The sequence below is a fragment of the Diceros bicornis genome, chromosome 3 (assembly GCF_020826845.1).
Source record: "Diceros bicornis minor isolate mBicDic1 chromosome 3, mDicBic1.mat.cur, whole genome shotgun sequence".
Taxonomy (NCBI): Eukaryota; Metazoa; Chordata; class Mammalia; order Perissodactyla; family Rhinocerotidae; genus Diceros; species Diceros bicornis.
The window spans coordinates 95,723,910-95,741,440 of NC_080742.1; the positions used below are offsets into that span (position 1 = coordinate 95,723,910).

At 56.1% G+C, this 17,531-nt stretch overlaps 1 protein-coding gene across 6 annotated transcripts; it reads right to left on the minus strand.

Annotated features, from left to right (window-relative positions):
* Positions 1-6,519: 6,519 nt before the first annotated feature.
* Positions 6,520-15,346, minus strand: ZNF467 (zinc finger protein 467). 6 transcript variants are annotated; one of them, XM_058532558.1, is made up of 5 exons: positions 14,759-15,346; positions 12,423-12,498; positions 11,899-12,015; positions 11,002-11,115; positions 6,520-8,413 (listed from the first exon to the last, which is right to left on the minus strand). In XM_058532558.1, exons 2-5 carry the CDS (start codon positions 12,454-12,456, stop codon positions 6,912-6,914), a joined length of 1,767 nt encoding a protein of 588 aa, XP_058388541.1. In that variant the 5' UTR covers positions 12,457-12,498; positions 14,759-15,346; the 3' UTR covers positions 6,520-6,911. The 6 variants fall into 6 exon arrangements, with proteins under 6 accessions (XP_058388541.1, XP_058388549.1, XP_058388578.1 ...); XM_058532566.1 differs by having other exon boundaries at positions 14,378-15,346; XM_058532595.1 differs by lacking the exon at positions 14,759-15,346 and adding an exon at positions 14,210-14,271.
* Positions 15,347-17,531: the final 2,185 nt, after the last annotated feature.

Sequence of the window (17,531 nt, forward strand, 5' to 3'; positions counted from 1 at the left end):
TAACCTCATTCAAAGACACCCTCGCAGAAACATCCAGAATGTTAGGCCTCATCCAACATTATTAAAAATAATAATCCTTTTTTTAAAGCAGAGGCTCTAGAATCAAACCACTGGGTTGCTTTCAACACAGACTGCTGTGTGACTGTGTATAAGTTACTCAGACTCTCTGAGCCTCTTACCTCATCAGATAAACTAAACCAAGGACAATGATGCCCATTCACAGGGTAGTGGTGAGAAAAATGGAGCAACACTTGTAAACCCTTAATTTGTAGAGTACTTAGTGCAAAGTAAGTGGTCAAGACATTTTAGTTTATGACTATTATTATCCTTTCCAGCATCTAACAGTGCCAGACACACAGCAGGTACTCAATGCATGTTCACTGAATGAAGGAATGACCTTGTTCAAATGACTTAATTGCTCTGTGCCTCAGTTTCCTCATCGATAAAATGAGGATAATAATGGTAGTTATTGTGAAGACTGGCTCTATTAATATATATGTAAAGAACTCAGGTTGGGGCCTGGCACATAGCAAATATTAGGTAAATATTAGCTTCCATTTTTTTTTTTTTTGTGAGGATGACCAGCCCTGAGCTAACATCCAGTGCCAATCCTCCTCTTTTTTGCTGAGGAAGACTGGCCCTGAGTTAACATCCATGCCCATCTTCCTCTACTTTATATGGGACGCCACCACAGCATGGCTTAACAAGCAGTACGTCGGTGCACGCCCGGGATCCGAACCGGTGCACCCCGGGCCACCGCAGCGGAGGGTGTGCACTTAACCGCTTGCGCCACCGGGCCAGCCCTGCTTCCATTATTTTTAATGGTAATAATTACAAACCTCTCTCACACTGCCTGCCCTGTCCCTCAGTGGTTTCTTTGGAGTGGCTGACACAGGGAGGGGTGGCAAAGGAGCCAGCTCTATGAAGTGCTGAGGAAGAGGGGAGTCTGGATTATTCCATGCCCCGCCAGCAGAGGAACTGGAGTGGGGTGCCCTAGAGAGGTAGGTTTTCTCCCCACTGACATGGAGCTAGATAACCCCTTCTCATCTCAAACTTAGTGTTGCAAATACCTGACCTCCTGTGGCACTCACCTGATTGCACAGTTAAGGGCTTAATTATATGTCGTCTTGCATTGTTCCCGGTTCTCCCGTCTCCTCTTTGTCTGTTCCAGCCCCTAGCATCCTTCAATGACCGTCCTCCTTGCAAAGCCATCCCTGACTGCTACAGCTCACACCCTCCCCTTGTTCTGAACTCCTCCAGCACCTACATTCTGAGGAATAGCCATACCACCACATGTGATGGTCTAGGTGTTTCATGAAACTTAAGCCTTCTACTCCTTGCTCTTATGTATACAGATCACCTGCACCCATGACCACCGAAAATTCTAGAAAACGATAGCAATGAGATAGCTGTCCCCCAGCTCAACCTTTTGAGATGGGGCGGAGGTGGGATACAAGTTCAGTTTTGTGAGTCAGGGACCTTGGCTTTTCCTTCTTGTAGGAGTCTCCTAGAGCACCCAGAATTCAGGGCCCCGAAGAGACCAGCTGCTTGTCTAATGTCCGGACTCTAAACGCCAAGGGGGCAAGATCTTTCGTTCAGTTCCCCGCATTTGCACAAGGCTGGGTAGACTTTAAAGCTCAGCCAACCTTAATGGGTGAACAAATGAAATGCCCGAGTCTCCTGCCTGCCGAATCAGCCGAGCCTGGGGGACACACGGAACCTTTCTGACCCAAGATTCACAGGGATTGGGCAGGTCTCATTGTCCAACCCTGCAGACAGAGAGGGAGGGGGTACACGAGGTCAGGCCACAGGGAAGGTTCCTTGTCTTACTAATCGTGTGCTAGGCAGACTTCACTACAGCCTGGATAAGTATCTCATAAGTCTACCCACTTCATGTTGCTCATTCCATCGCTGCCAAACATCCTCTTTATCACTAATTTAGTTTCCCAAGCGTGGCGTTACCTAGATGGAAAATAGGAGCCTTCTGAGCATCTGAATATCTTCTGATACAAAGTACACTGGCCATTTGGTTTATGTAGAACATGCCAGACTGGCTCCTTCACTGACCATTTCCCCTCCTTCTCAAAGTGCAGAGACGGAAACAACTCAGGAACGGAGTGCGGGGGTGCATCGGGTGCCTATTCATTGGTGTTCTTGCTCGAAGGAGCCAGCTGAGCCGTGGGGATGGTCTTGGAGTCCCAAGCAGGCAAGAGGCGCTGTCTTCTGTTCACAACTGTGCTCTGATGTGGGAGGGCAGCGTGGTTCTTCGTCTTTCTTCACCTCCTCCCCGACGACGGTCATCACAGAACAGCTGTGGGGCTGGGTTCCATCTAAGATCTCCTGAGTCTTGGGTCTTTAGATGAGTTGGAGTTAGAAGACTGGGATAGGAAGGAGGTGGGAGCCCAGTAAAAGGACTAGGAGGAGGGAGAGTGTTTGCCAGACTCTAGCTTTTACGTGTACAGATCATCCGAGTCCACGGCCACCGAAAATTCTGGAAAATGATAGCAATGAGATAGCTGTCCCCCAGCTCACCCTTTTGAGATGGAGTGGAGCTGGAATACAGAGGACTGAGGACTCTAATGAAGTCTAAGCCATGAGGAAAGACTAGGTGGACGCCCAGGGCGTTCAGGCCTCCATAGTGTTCCTTATCTCCGTTGAACCATTACCATTCAGGGAAACTGGCTGGATAGCCTTTTCTTTAGTGATTAGTGAATTTGGCCTCCATCTCCCTCACATGCAAGAATTTGAGTCTGTGAGAGGGAAAAGCATTTTCTAACTTGTTGGGAGCTCATTCTCCCAGCTACCAGGACAGCCAGGCAGGGCTCTAGGACAGCCCCCAGGCCGTCACCGCAGGCCTCGAGCTGCCCTCCTCACTGACCCTAATAGTATCCTTGTCTAATGCACCGCTACATGAAAATGATTGGAATCAGAGTTTCTGTTTGGGATGATGAAAAGGTTCTGGAAATATATTGGTGATGTTCATACAACATTGCGAATGTACTTAATGCCACTGAATTATATACTTAAAAATGGTTAAAATGGTAAGTGTCATATTCTATATATTTTGCCACATTAAAAAAAGATCGAGAAGCACAGGTTCCATTGAGATTAGGAAAGGAGCAGGGGCCACCAGCTGGGGATGGACGAACATTGAGAGCAGAGGATCTGAGGAACAGGGCAGGGCTGCAGTGGGCATTGAGGGGCAGGTGTGTGGGGAGAAGGGGGCGTTTGAGCCGTCCTCTCTACTCATTCTTCCCTCAGCAATCCACAAATCCAAACCGTGTCTCCTCTCAGCTCCGTGCTCAGGCACACGTCTTCCACAGAGCTTTCTCTGTTCTCCCAGGTCTCTAGGGCCACAGATGTCCTGTTTCTTGGACATTCATATCTCATCTCCAGTCACGTCATAAGCTCCTGATGGGCACGTGACCTGGGTCAAACACCTCTGCATTAGTCACGTGGCTGGTACACACTGGCACGTACTGGGTACTCTAGACCCACTGGCTACAGTCAATCTTTTTTTGGAACAAGATTGGGAAAAAATAAATAAATTCTAACTAATTAATAAAGATTTCTTTTCTATATGTATAAACAGTGAATTTGTGCTTTACCTCTCAGAGGGTAAAAAGGTTGATGCTTTACCAAGATAGTCATCCCTGGGGCGGCTCACACCTGGGGTGGTGGGGGGTGGGGGGATGGGGGTATATGTTGATTTCAGTGAGACCACCACTGTTGGAGTCTTGAACTCCTCCCCAGGATCAGCTCTCAGAAACCCCAGTTCTTCACTGCAGACTCACTGCATTGCTTAGCACCATCTTCTGTTTTGATTACCATCAGGCTTGACACCAAACGACTTTTGACTATTTGCAAACGAGCTGAAAGGACAAATATACGCCTCGTCAAAAAGATTCAAGAGAATGTGAAATCCTGGAAATGTCTCACACATGGTAGGTCTCACCAAATACACTGCAGGACCTAAAAGCTGTTCTTACACAAGAATTCCAGAGTGTTTAGAGAAATATAAACATTGGTATAACCAACATAAATGTTGCTTTCATGTGTTCCAATTTAAAAGTTTAGCTGAATAAAGCTCAGTGCCTAAGAGGCCAGTAGGCAACTTCAGAGCGTGCACCCAATGGGGAGTGGCGAGGGCTGTGGGCACTGCGGCTCCTGTCCGTTACTCTGAAGAGGCCAACTTCTGCTCAGCCCCAGCCACCAGTTGCCAGATCTTCCAGCTTTTCACAAGAGAAGCTGAAGTCCAGATTTTCATGTGAAATTTCCAGGTATTTAAAATGCTGTTGGGGTCAAACACAACAGCTTCTGTTTATGGCCACACCACCACATTCACCTGGGATCCCCTACTCATTCTTGGACAAGAAACCTAAAATCTCCTCCATTCATGCCCACCTCTTCCTCCTCTCCGCACCTTACAGTGAGACAGGCGTCCTAGCCAATGCCAGCCGCTCACCTGAGTCCTGGTCTCATTTTCTACCACCTTCTCTGGCACTCTGCCTTTGTGACTCTCATTGCAATCTGAATCCGCCTCAGCTGCCCCGAAGCTGCTCTCACCAAGGTCGCCGATGATCTTGCCATAAAATCCAGAGGATTTGGACGTTCTTCGCTTCCATGATGGCTCGACAGCCTTCAGCTGTTGACTTCTTCCTCTTACCTGAAACATTGTCTTCCCTCGGCTCCTTTCTTGCCTCTTGGGGTTTTCCTTTCCATTCTCTGGCACCCCGCTCTCCCACTCTCTCACCCCGCTTCTCTCTACACTACCCACTGAATGTCAGCGTTCCACGGGGTTCTGTCCCAGGCCCCTCTCTGCTCACTCCGCACTCACTTCTTGGGGGAGATGGTCCACTCTCCCATAGCTTCAGAAACTTGTGATGGTTCTCAGATCCGTCTATCTCCAGCTCAGATCCTCTTCTGAGCTCCGCTTCCTACTGGTCACACCAACTCAGCAGATCCCAGACTGCTCCCCAGCACAAAACTGCTGCTCCCATGTTGCCCCTCTCAGGGGAAGGCCACTGTCAGGTAGTCAGTCACTCAAGCAGAAATCAGGCCAACATCATCAATTCCTCCATCTCTCTCTCCACCTTGGTCAACAAGTCCTGTACCAGCTGCCTATTAAATGTCTCTTGAATCTATTACTTCTCTCCCTCACCTCTGACACAACCACGGTCCATGGTCACCACTACCTGTCACCTGGGCTGATGTGCAGTCCTCCAGTCTCACCCCCTCCAGCCAGCCCATCCTCCACAGGCAGCCAGTCGTCTTTCTAAAATACATCCGTGAAAACATGATCCTGTTCCTGCCCTGCCCAAACCCTCCCACGGCTTCCCACTGCCCTTGGATAGAGTCTAAACTCCTTCGTACGTGCTAAAGGCTTTCCTAACCTGCCCCTTCTAGCTCTTGGGCTACTTCTTGGGCCTCTCATGCCCTCTCACTCTATGCTTCAGCTGCACTGGACTTTGGGCCTCTGCGAACACTGTCCTCTCTGATCCGGCTACTCATGCCCATTCTTCAGACCTTGCTTCAGAGGTGTCCTCATCCTGCGAACCTCCCTTGACCTTTCCTAGATTTTGGATGCCCACACTGTGCACTCCAAAAGCCCTCTGTGCTCGCCCTTTCTCAGCACTTCCCATGTTTCCTATAAGATCTCTGAGGGGAGGATCCTGTCTGCCTTGCTCACTATTGTTTCCCATTGCCTAGTGCAGTGCTTTGCACATAGTAGGCACCCCGTAAATGCTTGCTAGGGTTCTTTTTGGTGATCCTGATGCTAGAATTAGAAAGGGCCTCAGCCCTCGTCAACATCAACAATCTTATTGTAATGAGAAAGCAGAGGCCCAGGAAAATGAATGCTCTGCTCCAAGTCCTACAATTTTGCGGAGGAAGGGTCAAAGCCAAGACTTCTCATGCCAAGTCCAACATGTTCCCCATCATCCTACCCCTCCACTTCACTGCCAGCCAGCCCGCCCAGCTCTCCTACCTGCCTAGACTGGGGAAGCGCAGCCACAGAGACATCTGCATCAAGCACTGTCATCAAGACAGAACTTATTGGAAAGTGTGATGGGATGGAATCTTCATCTGCCATCATCCTCCTTCCAGACAGGATGGCAGGGGGCTGCTGCTCCGAGATCCCCTTGGAAGAGCTGCGGAGGCAGAGCACTAGAGCTTCAGGTGGCCCTCCGCCCATCTCCAGGGGGATGGCCAAAGGGCATCCTGCCCCTCTCTTCGCATTCTCTACAGTTCTAGCCTTCAATACCTCGCATGAGAAATACATGCTAGTTTCTTCCTTGTCAAATTTCTGAGCTAGGAGCAGGGAGCAGGGAGTAGGGTAGTGGTTTGGCAATTAGCTGTGTTATATTTTGATTTGGTGGAACCGATTCCCAGCAGTTGGCTAAATTTAACTCACCCAGGATAGGAAGGGAAGGGCCGTCTGTATGTGGATTTAAGGTGGGAGAGTGGACGAGAAGATTCAGGGGTTCCCTCCCGCAACTCACTTAACAGCCCCAGAACCTTCAGACTGTAATTTTAATGATACTTAAGTACACAGATAAGCATTCTTTCCCTCCCCCTGTAGAAGTTCCTGACTCAGTCAGTCCTTGGCCAGGGGCCGTCCGGGAAATGTCTGCTTTCTTAAGGGGTCTCTGGGTGGGAGTCTTCCAAGGACTCAGGCCTGAACTGTTCCCAGCAAGGGTTCACTCTTAGCCTTGTCTCTGTCATAGAATGTCAAAGCTCCTTAGCTCGTTATCCTTTCCGGACTTCTCCCCAAGATTGAGAGGTAAGGAAAATGGCCGGCAGGGGCCTAGGCCTTCCGGGAGCAGTCCAGGCCACCGTCCTCTACCGCCCAGATCTCGGGCATGGGTCTCTCGAACCAGTGGGCCAAGGAAGGGTCCTGATGAGAACGAGGCTCAGAAGAAGAGCGGGGGCGCCCCCACCTCGGGGGGAGTGGGCCAGGCGGGGGCCGCGAGGTCAGCATCGGAGGCGGGGTGGGCGGCCTCGCCATGGATGCGCTGGTGCCGCAGCAGATGAGTCTTGCGGCTGAAGCTCTTGCCACACTGCGGACAGGGAAAGGGACGGGAGCCCGTGTGGATGGCCTGGTGGCGGACCAGGTTGGTTTTGGAGCTGAAGCTGCGGGCACAGACGGCGCAAGCGTGGGGCCGACTGCCCGTGTGCACCGCCTGGTGGCGGCCCAGGTGCGACTTGCGGCTGAACCGGCGGCCGCACTGCGCACAGGCGAAAGGCCTGGCGCCGCTGTGGGCCCTGGCGTGGGCAACTAGATTGGGCCGCGAGCCGAAGCGGCGGCCACACTGCGCACAGGCGAAGGGTCGTTCGCCGGTGTGCACCCGCCGGTGCCGCGCCAGGTGCTGCCCGTGGGCGAAGCCGCGCCCGCAGTCCGGGCAGAAGAAGGACCGCTCGCTTGCGGGAGCGCCCTGGGGTGCCGGTGTGCTTCGGGGCACGCAGGCCAAGGGCTCGGCAGCGGCGGGGTCTACGGTGGCGCCCAGTGCGCACTCATCGCAACCGAAGGGGCGCCCCTCGCTGCGATGCAGACGCTGGTGCGTGGCGAGGTTCTTCTTCCAGCCGAAGCTCAGGCCGCAGTCGGAGCAGGCGAAAGGCTTAGGCCCGGGAGAGGAGGGGGTGGGAGACGGGGCAGGGGAACCCGGCGAGGCGGGCGCGCCGGGAGAGGGCGGCGTGCCGCCGGCCGCCTCGTGCACCCTTTGGTGCCGCACCAAGTGCTGCTTGTGCGTGAAGCTGCGTGCGCACTGCGCGCACTGATAGGGCCTCTCGCCCGTGTGGATGCGCTGGTGACGGATCAGGTGCGTCTTTTTGCGAAAGCGCTTCTCGCACTCAGTGCAGGGGAAGGGTCGCTCGCCCGTGTGCGTCTTCTGGTGCGAGCCCAGGTGTATCTTCTGGCTGAAGCGCTTGCCGCACTCTGTGCACGGGTAGGGCCTCTCGCCGGTGTGCGTGCGCAGGTGGCGGGTCAGGTGGGCCTTCTTGCTGAAGCGCTTGTCGCACTCGGAGCACGGGAAGGGCCGCTCGCCGCGGTGGCTGCGCTGGTGCATCAGCATGTGCGCGCGCTGCGTGAAGCTGCGGCCGCAGTCCGGGCAGGCGCAGGGGCCCTCGCCGCGGTGCAGCCTCTGGTGCAGCCGCAAGGTCAGCTGGTCCCGGAACCGCCGCTCGCACTCCCCGCAGCCATAGGGCTTCTCCGAGGCCGGGGCCCACCCCGCCAGGGCGAGCCCACCCAATGACGCTGGGGCGCCCGGCTCCAGCTTATATGCGGCGGCGAGAGGCCCCAGGTCAGGCGTGGGAAAAGGGCCGGGGAGTAATGACAGATGCTGGGGCCATTCGACCTCCTCTTCTGCCTCCTGATCCTCCTCCTCCACCTTCACCTTCCGAATCATCCACTCCTCCCCTGAAAAGTCAAAACAAGACAAGTCTATTAAGCCCCACGTTTATTTATGCAGCTTTTTGTTGTTGTTGTTGTTGCCAATACGACCACCACTTCCTGGAGGCCCGAAGTCTGGCTTCTGCTCTCTGCGCTCTACTGGAAGGTTCCGGGAATGACCAAATCCAGGATCACCGCCTAGTCTTCCTCTGTCCCTCTCTGCAGCCTGGGACGCCGCTGAGCCCCTCTCCAGGCTTGCGTGTCGCTAAGGAGCGCCTTCCCTGACTCTGTAGGAGGCTCCGCTTACTCTTGCGCCCCCTGAATACGAATGTTGCTCAAGGTGCAGTCCTCAGGCTGCGCTCTGGGTTCATATGGCCACGGTGGCCGCCCCACATCTTCCTGTCCAGGGGGCTCCTTTCTGGAACCACAGTCCCTCATCTCCAGCTCCCCGCTGTGTCCTGCAAATTGGCTGCAGCTCAGCAGGCTTATCACCAAACACCTGACCTTCCCAGACCTACCCCGCTGACTCTGGCATTAGGGCTACAGCCTCCTTCTCCCAATCGCTGGCTTTGGAACCTTGGAGCCTTGACTCTCACCTTTGAGCTTCCCTTACTCTCAGAACTCACCCCTGGTGGCCACAGCTTACCTTTGTCTTCCTCCCTGTTGTCTCTCCAAGCCCCCCCCCCCTCCCCGTCGTTCCTCCTTCACTCTTGCTTCTACAGCCAGGCGGACAATCTCAGGTAAGAGGAGGAGGATTGAGTTTACAGGACTTGGGGAGCCAGTGAATGGCACCAACCTCTAGGAACAGGGAGGCCCCCCGGGGAGCAGGTTTGAGCCGTGTGCCGCTGGACCTCTGCCCTTCCTGGGCACTGCAATGGCCCAGACAAGAGGAAGGAGCTCAGGGCCCAGACCCGGAATGTCCACTTTGGTTTTCCTCTGCCACTAACCAGCAGTGTGACCTTAGGTAACTTACCTCTTTGAGCTAAGTTTGTTAGTTTTCTTAGGTGTAGGGGTTGAATTAATTCACGGTTCCTAACCTGGTGCCAGGTCATAGTCTCCTGGGGAACTTTTACAAAATCCATCTACAGCAGCAGCACGCATGAATCTGGTCTCTTTCTTTAAAGCTCCCAAAGTGATTCTTGTTTGAGAACCATTGAACCGGATGATCTGAGTTCCCGTCTGGCTCTCAGTCTGTAATAGCCTGAGCCTTGGTTACATTACACGTGGACTGTCACAATTAGATTTATTCCCAGTTTCTTTTACCGACTCATCAGTTCCAAACAACTATTTATTCTACTGGGATATTGCTTTCATTTTAATTGTGCCACTGTTCTACTCAAGAGCCATCAATAGCTCCCTATTATTTACAGGATAAAGTTCTAGCTGTATCTGAGGTTCGCCCCAACCTAGTCCAACTTTCTTACTGCTCCCAGGCATAAACCATTCACTTCAGCCAAGCTGGTGACAGTCATACGTCAACATTCCTGCTTCAAAGTCTCTTCTCAGCCTACAATGTTTTCCCATCCTCCACCCCACCCTCATCAGAGCCGAGGTCTAGACCTCTCTCAAACTGCAGCACAAATCAACAAAATCTTTTACAAATCCAATGCATGAGGATCTCTTATATAAACACGTATAGCACTTACTGTTAACACTTTTACACTTACTAGTGACACCGCTTTATTGTTATTTGTTCTTTTAACTCTTTATTCTAGTTCATATTAGTGTCATCCACTGGATTTTAGCTTCTGGAGGGCAGACTTCTCTTGTTCTACTTCTTTATGTGTCTAATGAAAATGAGGATTGCCACCATTTATTGAGTGCCAACTATAGGTAATGCACTGTATATACACTGTCAGAAACCTGCACAATGGCCATGGAGTTACTCGTATCCCTGTTTACGGGTGAACAAACTGAGGCTCCTGGAGGTGAGGAAGCCCATCCAAGATCACTCAGTTAGTAAATGTGGGGCAAGGATTCAAACCAGGTCTGTGTCAGTTTAGAGCCCATCTCTTTCCACTCTGTCTCACACAGCCTGGACCTCATAAAGGCACTAAATAAATCCTTGTGGAATAAATGACATCACTCAGGCAAAAGATGATAAGGCTGGTGGTAGTGGAAGAAAGTGATGAACAGGATTGTGGACAGAGAATCAACTGCCTAATCGCCCTTGGTATAGGGGAGATGAGTCAATACAACAGATTTGGAGCATATGGGTACCACCTAGATCAGTGGATATTTGGGGGAGGGAGCATGTCTGAGGATAGATAATGAAAAGGTTGATGGATGCCATATGTCTTCCTGGGAACCATAATTCAAGCAATCAACAAGTATTCCGTAGACTGGGGGAGACAGGAAGGGAAGTTAGACTTCTAGAGGATGTTGAGGTGAAGGTGTGTTTCTCTTGGTGACCAGCCTTTCTGATTCCTGTTGTCTATGGATTCAGAATTCCCTCTGGGTGCTGCTGCTCTACAGCAGAAAGGAGCCAGGGCCTCATTCATCTTGAGTTGAAAGTTCTGGAGTGGCTGCCTCATCAAACAGCAGCTCTGGAGCTTGCAGGGCCCCGGTTCCCTCCGCCTGGCCCCCTGGTGGAATGGAGAGATGGGAAGACTCACCTGGGCAGGAGCCCATGGGCTCAGACTTCTGTGGTGTGCGCGCCTGGCCTCCTCTGCAGGCAGCCTCAGCCTGTTCAGTGTGGGCGCCTTCCTCCACTCTGGGGGCCTCGTGCCCTGGCGGAGAACAGGATACCTCAAGGACTCCACAGACATCACAGATGGACAGAGGTCCACACTGGTGCTAGGAAGCAGGGGTGTTTGAAACCCCAGTGCCAGCCCTCATCATACCTGCATGGACTGAATTCCTTGCTGCCCCAGGGCAGCCTCAGGCTCCTTCAAGCCAGGCGGCTGCAAGAGCCACAGCTGTGAGGAGTTTCTGGAATATGTGTGTGTAAGATAATGGAAGCAAGGAGGGGTCCCTGCCCTGAGGCTTATGCCAGGCTCCTAGGAGGAGGGTGGGGACCTCCCAGCCACCAGATGGACCCCAGTTCCAAGGCAAATCACTGGAGAAGATCAGGATGTCAAAAAGCCAAGCCCACCCCTTCCTTAGGTATCTTCCCATATCTCCTTAGTCACTTCTGCCACCTCTCTCAAATCTTGCTCAAATCTTAACTTCCTAATGAGGCCTACTCCCACCACCCTATTTAATCCGACAACCTGCCCACCCCCACCTGCAGCTGTCTCAGGCCCCCTTACCCTGTGTTATCCCCCATAGCACACATCCTCTTCTAACACTGTTTCTAAGGGCACTTATTTTTCCATTTATTTTTTTGTTAACTCTCTGCCCTCACTAGGGTGAAGCTCCTGGAAGGCAGGGATCTTTGTCTAGCTGGTCACTGAGGTTTTCCAAATCTCTAGAAGAGCATGTGGCACTTAGCAGGTGCTCAATAAATACTTGATGAAGAAAGGAAGGAACACCCCGCCCTGAGCCATCGTCCATAGTCTCCACTTACTTACCCTTGCACGTGCCCAGGGCTCTCTCTTCCCTGGGAGGGGACATCTGCTCCTGGGCATTATGGGACCCTTCCCCAGGCTCACTTTGGGGGGCCATCTTCAACTGTCCCACAGAGAATCCTGTCACAGGCAGAAGGATGTGTCCAAGTAAAGCATCAGTTGAGAACAGGTGATCAAAGGTGGGGGCTCTTCCCTGTCCCAGCCCACCCAAGGGGCTTTCCCCAACTTGCTCAGGAAGGAAAGGTCTCTAGCCAGGATGGACAGGGGACAGCCAGGCTCCCCTGGCCAGATATCAACCTCAGCCCCTTTGCGTGAGTCAAGGACAGACGATGGGAGAGAGGATAGATTTAAATACCCTAGTGCTCTGTGAGTATGCATGTGCACATACAGTCTAGCATAACCTCCAACATGGGCAGCCATTCAAAAACACCCTCTGGTGCAGGGGAGCAGCAGGCCTAGCATGCCCCTGAATCCTCCTACTTCCTGCTACCCCCCCACCCCAGGTTCCTTCAGTTCTGCTGGCTCACCCAGGGAGCTGAGGGCTTCGAAAGTCTCTCTCATGGCAACCCAGGGGACCTCCTCCTGGGGACAGGGCCACAGACCCTAAGGAGAAAATGCATCCTTGTTCAGATTCTTCTCACGACAGCTTCCACCTGGGTCCTAGCTCTGCCCAGCCTCTCCCCAGGAGCTCCAAAGGGGATGTCCTCAGGTACAGGTGAGGGCAATGGGAAGGCAGCTTTCAGAAAGCAAAGAGATCTTTGAGGGTGGCCCAAGGAGAAGGCCTTGAAGCCATTTCTGCTAGCTAGGGTCCGCTCTGGAAATCAGCCACACTCGCTACCTGGCAGGTCTCAGAGCCAGCCCCAGCCCATCAGTGCTCCCCAACCCCCAGTGCTTTGCCAGGGGGTGTCAGGAATCAATCGATTCTGTGGGGCAAGTGCGGAGGGTGGGAGACCAGGGTGGGGAGTGGGGAACTTCATCTCCTAGGCCCACCAGCTGTCACTGCAGGAGCTGGTGAAATAGGAGCCAGTGAGGGGCGGACGTGAGTGTCACTATTGGGCAACCGGTGGGGGAGCCCTCCCAGGACGGTCCTCGCTGAAGGCAGGAAATGGCTCTTGCTTCCTCTCCCCGAAACCCTACCTCAAAATCAACGTCCCTCCCCGCGGGACTTCCCCAGGCAGGGACACCCCGTCCTCGAGCACACTGCCCTGCTCCTCCTCCAGCGAGTTCCCTGCCCCTCCCCCAGCAGACTCCCCTCCCCCCAATCTCTCTGGCAGCCTTCCCTCTGCCCCTCCCTTCTCCCGCTCCCTCTGCCTTCCGCCCTCTCTCCCCACCGAATCTGGCTGGCTCCCCAGCTCCGCCCCCTGCCCCGCCCCCCGGCTCCTCCCTCTGCCCGCAGCCAGCCGGGCCAACCCCTCCCGGCCCCCTCCGGTCCCCAGCCACCGCCCGCTGACCCTCCGCTGTGGGCAGTCTCGGCGGCAGCGCTCCCCTCCTCTTCCCCTCTCCCTTCCCTCCCGGCTCCATCCCCCTCCCCGGCTGCACACCCTCTCCCTTCCTTTCCCCTCCTCTTTTCCTTCCTCCCCAACACCGCCCTCCGCCACCCCTCCCCTCTCGCTCTCCTCCCCCACTCCGGTTTCCCTTCCTTCTCCTTCCCTCTCTTCACCTCAGTTCCCTCCCTTCTCCCCTCTCCCAGCCCTCCTCCCCCTCTCCCCACACCACCCTCCTCCCTCTCTCCCTCCCTCCTGCAGCTCTCCTTCCCCTCCGAGGCCCCCGTCTCCCTTCCCCCTCCGCCTCCCCTGCAGGCTCTCGCTTTCCTTCGCTCCCGGTCCCCAGTCCCCAGAACCGCTCTTCCCCTCCCCCTTCCAGTCCGCTCCCCTTGCTCCCCCCTTGTCCCCTGCCCCCCAAGCCTGCGGGGCTGAGGCTTACCGCCCACTCTGGACCCCGTCACCGGCCCTGCCCTCCCCACCCCTGCCTCCCAGCACACCTCCGCTTCCCCTCCCCTCCCTCTCAGCGGCTCCCTTCCCCATTCCTGCTCCCCACTGACTTCTCCTCACCCCTCCCAAGTTTTCCTCCCGACCAGACCCCTCCCGTCCCACCTCCGCGCCTCCGCCCGCCCCCCAGAGCCTCACTCCGCGTCCCGGCCCCCTCCCCGGCTCCGGGCTCACCTGTCAGCCCTTCTCTCCCGCCCCTCCCAACCGGCCGGATCCCCGCGCCGGGTTCTTCCTCCCCTTCCCCCGCGGCCCCCTCCCACACTCCCGCTCCCCTCCCCTCAGACTCCCCACTCCCTCCCCTCGGAAGCCTCCCATCCCCGTCCCACCGGACTCCACCGGCCCCTCCAGCTCCCCCATCTCCCTTCTCCTCTCGACCACCTTGACCCTCCAGCCCAGCACCCCCTCCTCCAGCCCTTGCCCCTCCACAGCCCTCCCTTCCCCTCCACCCCCTCCTGCGCTCTCCGCGCCCGCGCCCCCGCCCCCGGGGCTGTCACCTGCGCGGAGCGGGCAGTGACAGAGTGTCGGTGTGCAAGGGGAAGCGGGCGGAGCCGCCTGCCGCTGGGCGCCTCCACCGCCCGGACCTGGCGGGCTGCCGGCCGGGTCTCCCCGCTGCTGCCGGGACCCCGGCGCCCCGGCCTCCTGCCCGGCCGGCTTCGCTAGCGATGGCGCCCGCTGCCTGCAGGCGCGGACCGCCTCGGGTGCGGACCGCCCGAAAGACTGACAGACTGACAGCCCCGAAACTTCGCGGGGAGGGGAGAGGAAAAGACGCGGAGGGAGCGGGAGCGGGGAAGCGGCGCCCTCGAGGGGGAGGGGAGCGAGGAAGCGGGAGGGGAGCAGTGGGGCACCCGGTGGGGGAGGTAGGGGGCAAGGGTGACCTGGAGTTGGGTCGCGGGAGGCGCACAGCGGGGTTAGGCGGGCAGGTGAAGGTCTGCAGGGACGTCGGCCGGAGTAGGTGATGGAAAGTGGGAGCTAAGGAACGGGGGAAGGGAAGAGGGGGCAGGGAAGGGAGGAGTGTGGGGGAAGGGGTGGAGGAGGGAGAGGAGGCAGGGAGGAAGGGCACTCGGGCTGCGAGGGAGGGTGCTCGCGGGCGTCAAGGGAGGAGCCAGGGGAAAGGTGGAGCGCGGGGCGGGGGCGCGGGGGGCGTGCGGTGAGGAGTTGGGGGAAGAGGAGGGGGTGTGTTCGGGGGAGGGGAGGAGAGTCTGCGCTCCTGTCTGTGAATCGCTAGTGCCCGCCGGGCGTGTGTCTGCGCCGCGCTCCCGCCGTGGGCTCGAGTCTCCCGACTGTCGGTCTGTGGGGTAGTTCTGGGAAACTCCCGCCCGGCCCCCGCTCTTCACCCCGATCCCACCTAGATCCACCCGATCTGAGACCCGCCGCGGGAGCCAGCTCCCTTGGGGCCGTGGGGAGAGGCGGCAGGAGACGGGGCTGAGACCGCCAATAACGCGCCCTTCGGCATAGAAATTGGGGTGGAAGCTTTGCGCCAGGTCCCCTGGGAGAAGGCAAGGCTGGAGGGGAGGCAAGAGCGGCTGAGGCAGGAGTCGAGCTGGGCGGAGACTCTGAGGGCGGGTCCCGGGGAGGGGGCTGCGGAGAGGGGAGCGTTCCTTGGGCGGAGGCGGGGGCGGATCCTCCTGCCGGGCTGGAAACCTCTCAAAGCCAGGTGTGGAGGGATGCCCTCAGCCCTCAGATCCGGCTCCTAGCCGTCCCTGCCCCGGTAATGATGTTTCTCTTGGGCCTTGCCGTCTGTGCATCTCGACTCCTGAAAGGTCCCCATATTCTGTCCTCCTCGAGCTAAAAGGTGGGCTGGTTATTCCAGGCCCCCTGGCCCTAATCTCTTTCTCCAATCTCCCCTGGGTTCCAGCTTCCCTTCTCTTGCCCCTTTAGGGGAAAAGGCGATTGTGACTAGCGTTTCTCCCCCATCCAAGTGCTGCCTTATCAGCAGTGGTTGGAATCCAGAGCTGGGAGTGAGTCCTGGGGGTGGGGGGAATGGCCCTTGGAGCGCAGAGCAAGCTCCTCTGGCTCCCACACCCCATCACAAGGAGGGGCTGCCAGGTGACCGAGAGGCACAACATACAGCAGGGGCGCCATCAGTATTCGTTGATGTTTAGAACGAGAGGCACAGGAGCAGGTGGTACCTGGAAGAGCTCCAGGTTCCTCGAAATCAGCTACGAAGGCTTTTCTACCTCCCAGATGTGCTGCTTCAGCGAGTCAGTGCCCAGCCTGCTCAGGGCCCTGGGAGCACAGTGCAGTGTGTCACTGTGTGCTGGGGTGGGGCACGAGCACCGGTGTCTGTCCTTGTGAGACCTGCAGCGGGAGTGTGAGCGTCTGAGATGTGAGGGCCAGGGTGTCTGGGTGTGCGTGTGTGAGAGCCTGGGAATGGCAGTGTGTCCTGGCCTGACCCTGGCCCTTTCTGAGGACCCTGTCCGTGAGCTCCCTGAGCTCACTGCACCCTCTTTGGACCCCAGGACCAATGGTGGGACCGGGAGAAGAAATGCCTAGTGCAGCTCTGGTTCCCGGCAGCCTCTTGGTGCTCAGGAGTGATGCTCAGCCAGACATCAGGTTTAGGGGATGGAGGGTTTATGAATCTGAGGCCCAGGCCACATTCCAGCCTGGGTGTCCTCGGAGCTGGTAACCAGGATGTAACCAGGATTTCCCTGGGGCACCTGCTGCTGCCCCCTCCCACCCGGACGCTTGGATTATCCCATCCGGCTGCCTTGCCCCCAGGGCTGGGGCAGCTGGTTCTGCTTCCTGGTTCTGGACCCCATGGACCCTAGGAGACACTCTCAGGAGAAGACCAGGGTGGACCCAGCCAGCCACACATAATCACCCCCAGTAAGAAGTCAGATCACAGAGGAAAGGGCACACATGGTCCCCTTGTCTCTACAACTCCAATCACTCTGGAAACCCAGCAACCTTCTGCTCACTGATGCTCACTTCCAGAGTGCCTCGTGGGAGAGGGGGCAGGAGGAGGCAGGAAAGGGAACAGGTGAGAGAATCATAAAGTCAGAATTTTAGGGCCTCAAGACCAAATCAGTCATTTGGCCCCATAACTCTTAACCATTTTGTGGGATCATGGCCCCCTTCGAGAGTCAAATAAAAGTTATGGAACTGTTCTCAGAAACCTGTGTGCACACAATTTCAAAGTATTCATGGAGCTCCTGAATCCCACTGGTGCATCCCTGGCAGGCCCCTGGAGGTTTTACTGGTAAGGAAATTGAGGCCCAGAAAGGGAGGGTGGCTTGCCCAGAGTCCACATTAATTTGTGGGAGGGCCTGAGATTGTGGAAATATCAGATGCTCAGAGTGTCTGGCTGTGGCTGGGGACACGTGCAGCCCCCTCCCCCCCATTACACACACACACACACACACACACACACACACACACACACACACAGTTGACGGGGCGGGAAGGGAACTGTTTCCAGGGAGAGCTGGCCTGAGGGGACTGTGGGATGTGCAGGCAGGTCCAATCCAGTTCCAGGCAGCTGGTGCCCTAGGGCATGGGGCTGCGATAAAGCCTCCCCAGCCCCTTGGGCCTCAGGCTCTCGGGCTGCCTGGGTCACACTGTCTCGGGCTGCAGTAGACGACAGCTGGGGGCCAGGGAGGCCCCCACTGGCCTCTCTGCTCACCTGCCACCGCTTTGCCTCGCCAGAGC

Excerpts from the sequence above, each read along its gene's own strand:
- ZNF467 (XM_058532558.1), bottom strand. The coding sequence starts at position 12,456 with ATGAGAGAGACTTTCGAAGCCCTCAGCTCCCTGG. Across the intron at positions 12,016-12,422 it reads CGAAGCCCTCAGCTCCCTGG|GATTCTCTGTGGGACAGTTG; the intron begins GTGAGCCAGCAG and ends TGCCTGTGACAG. Across the intron at positions 11,116-11,898 it reads AGCCCTGGGCACGTGCAAGG|GGCACGAGGCCCCCAGAGTG; the intron begins GTAAGTAAGTGG and ends GTTCTCCGCCAG.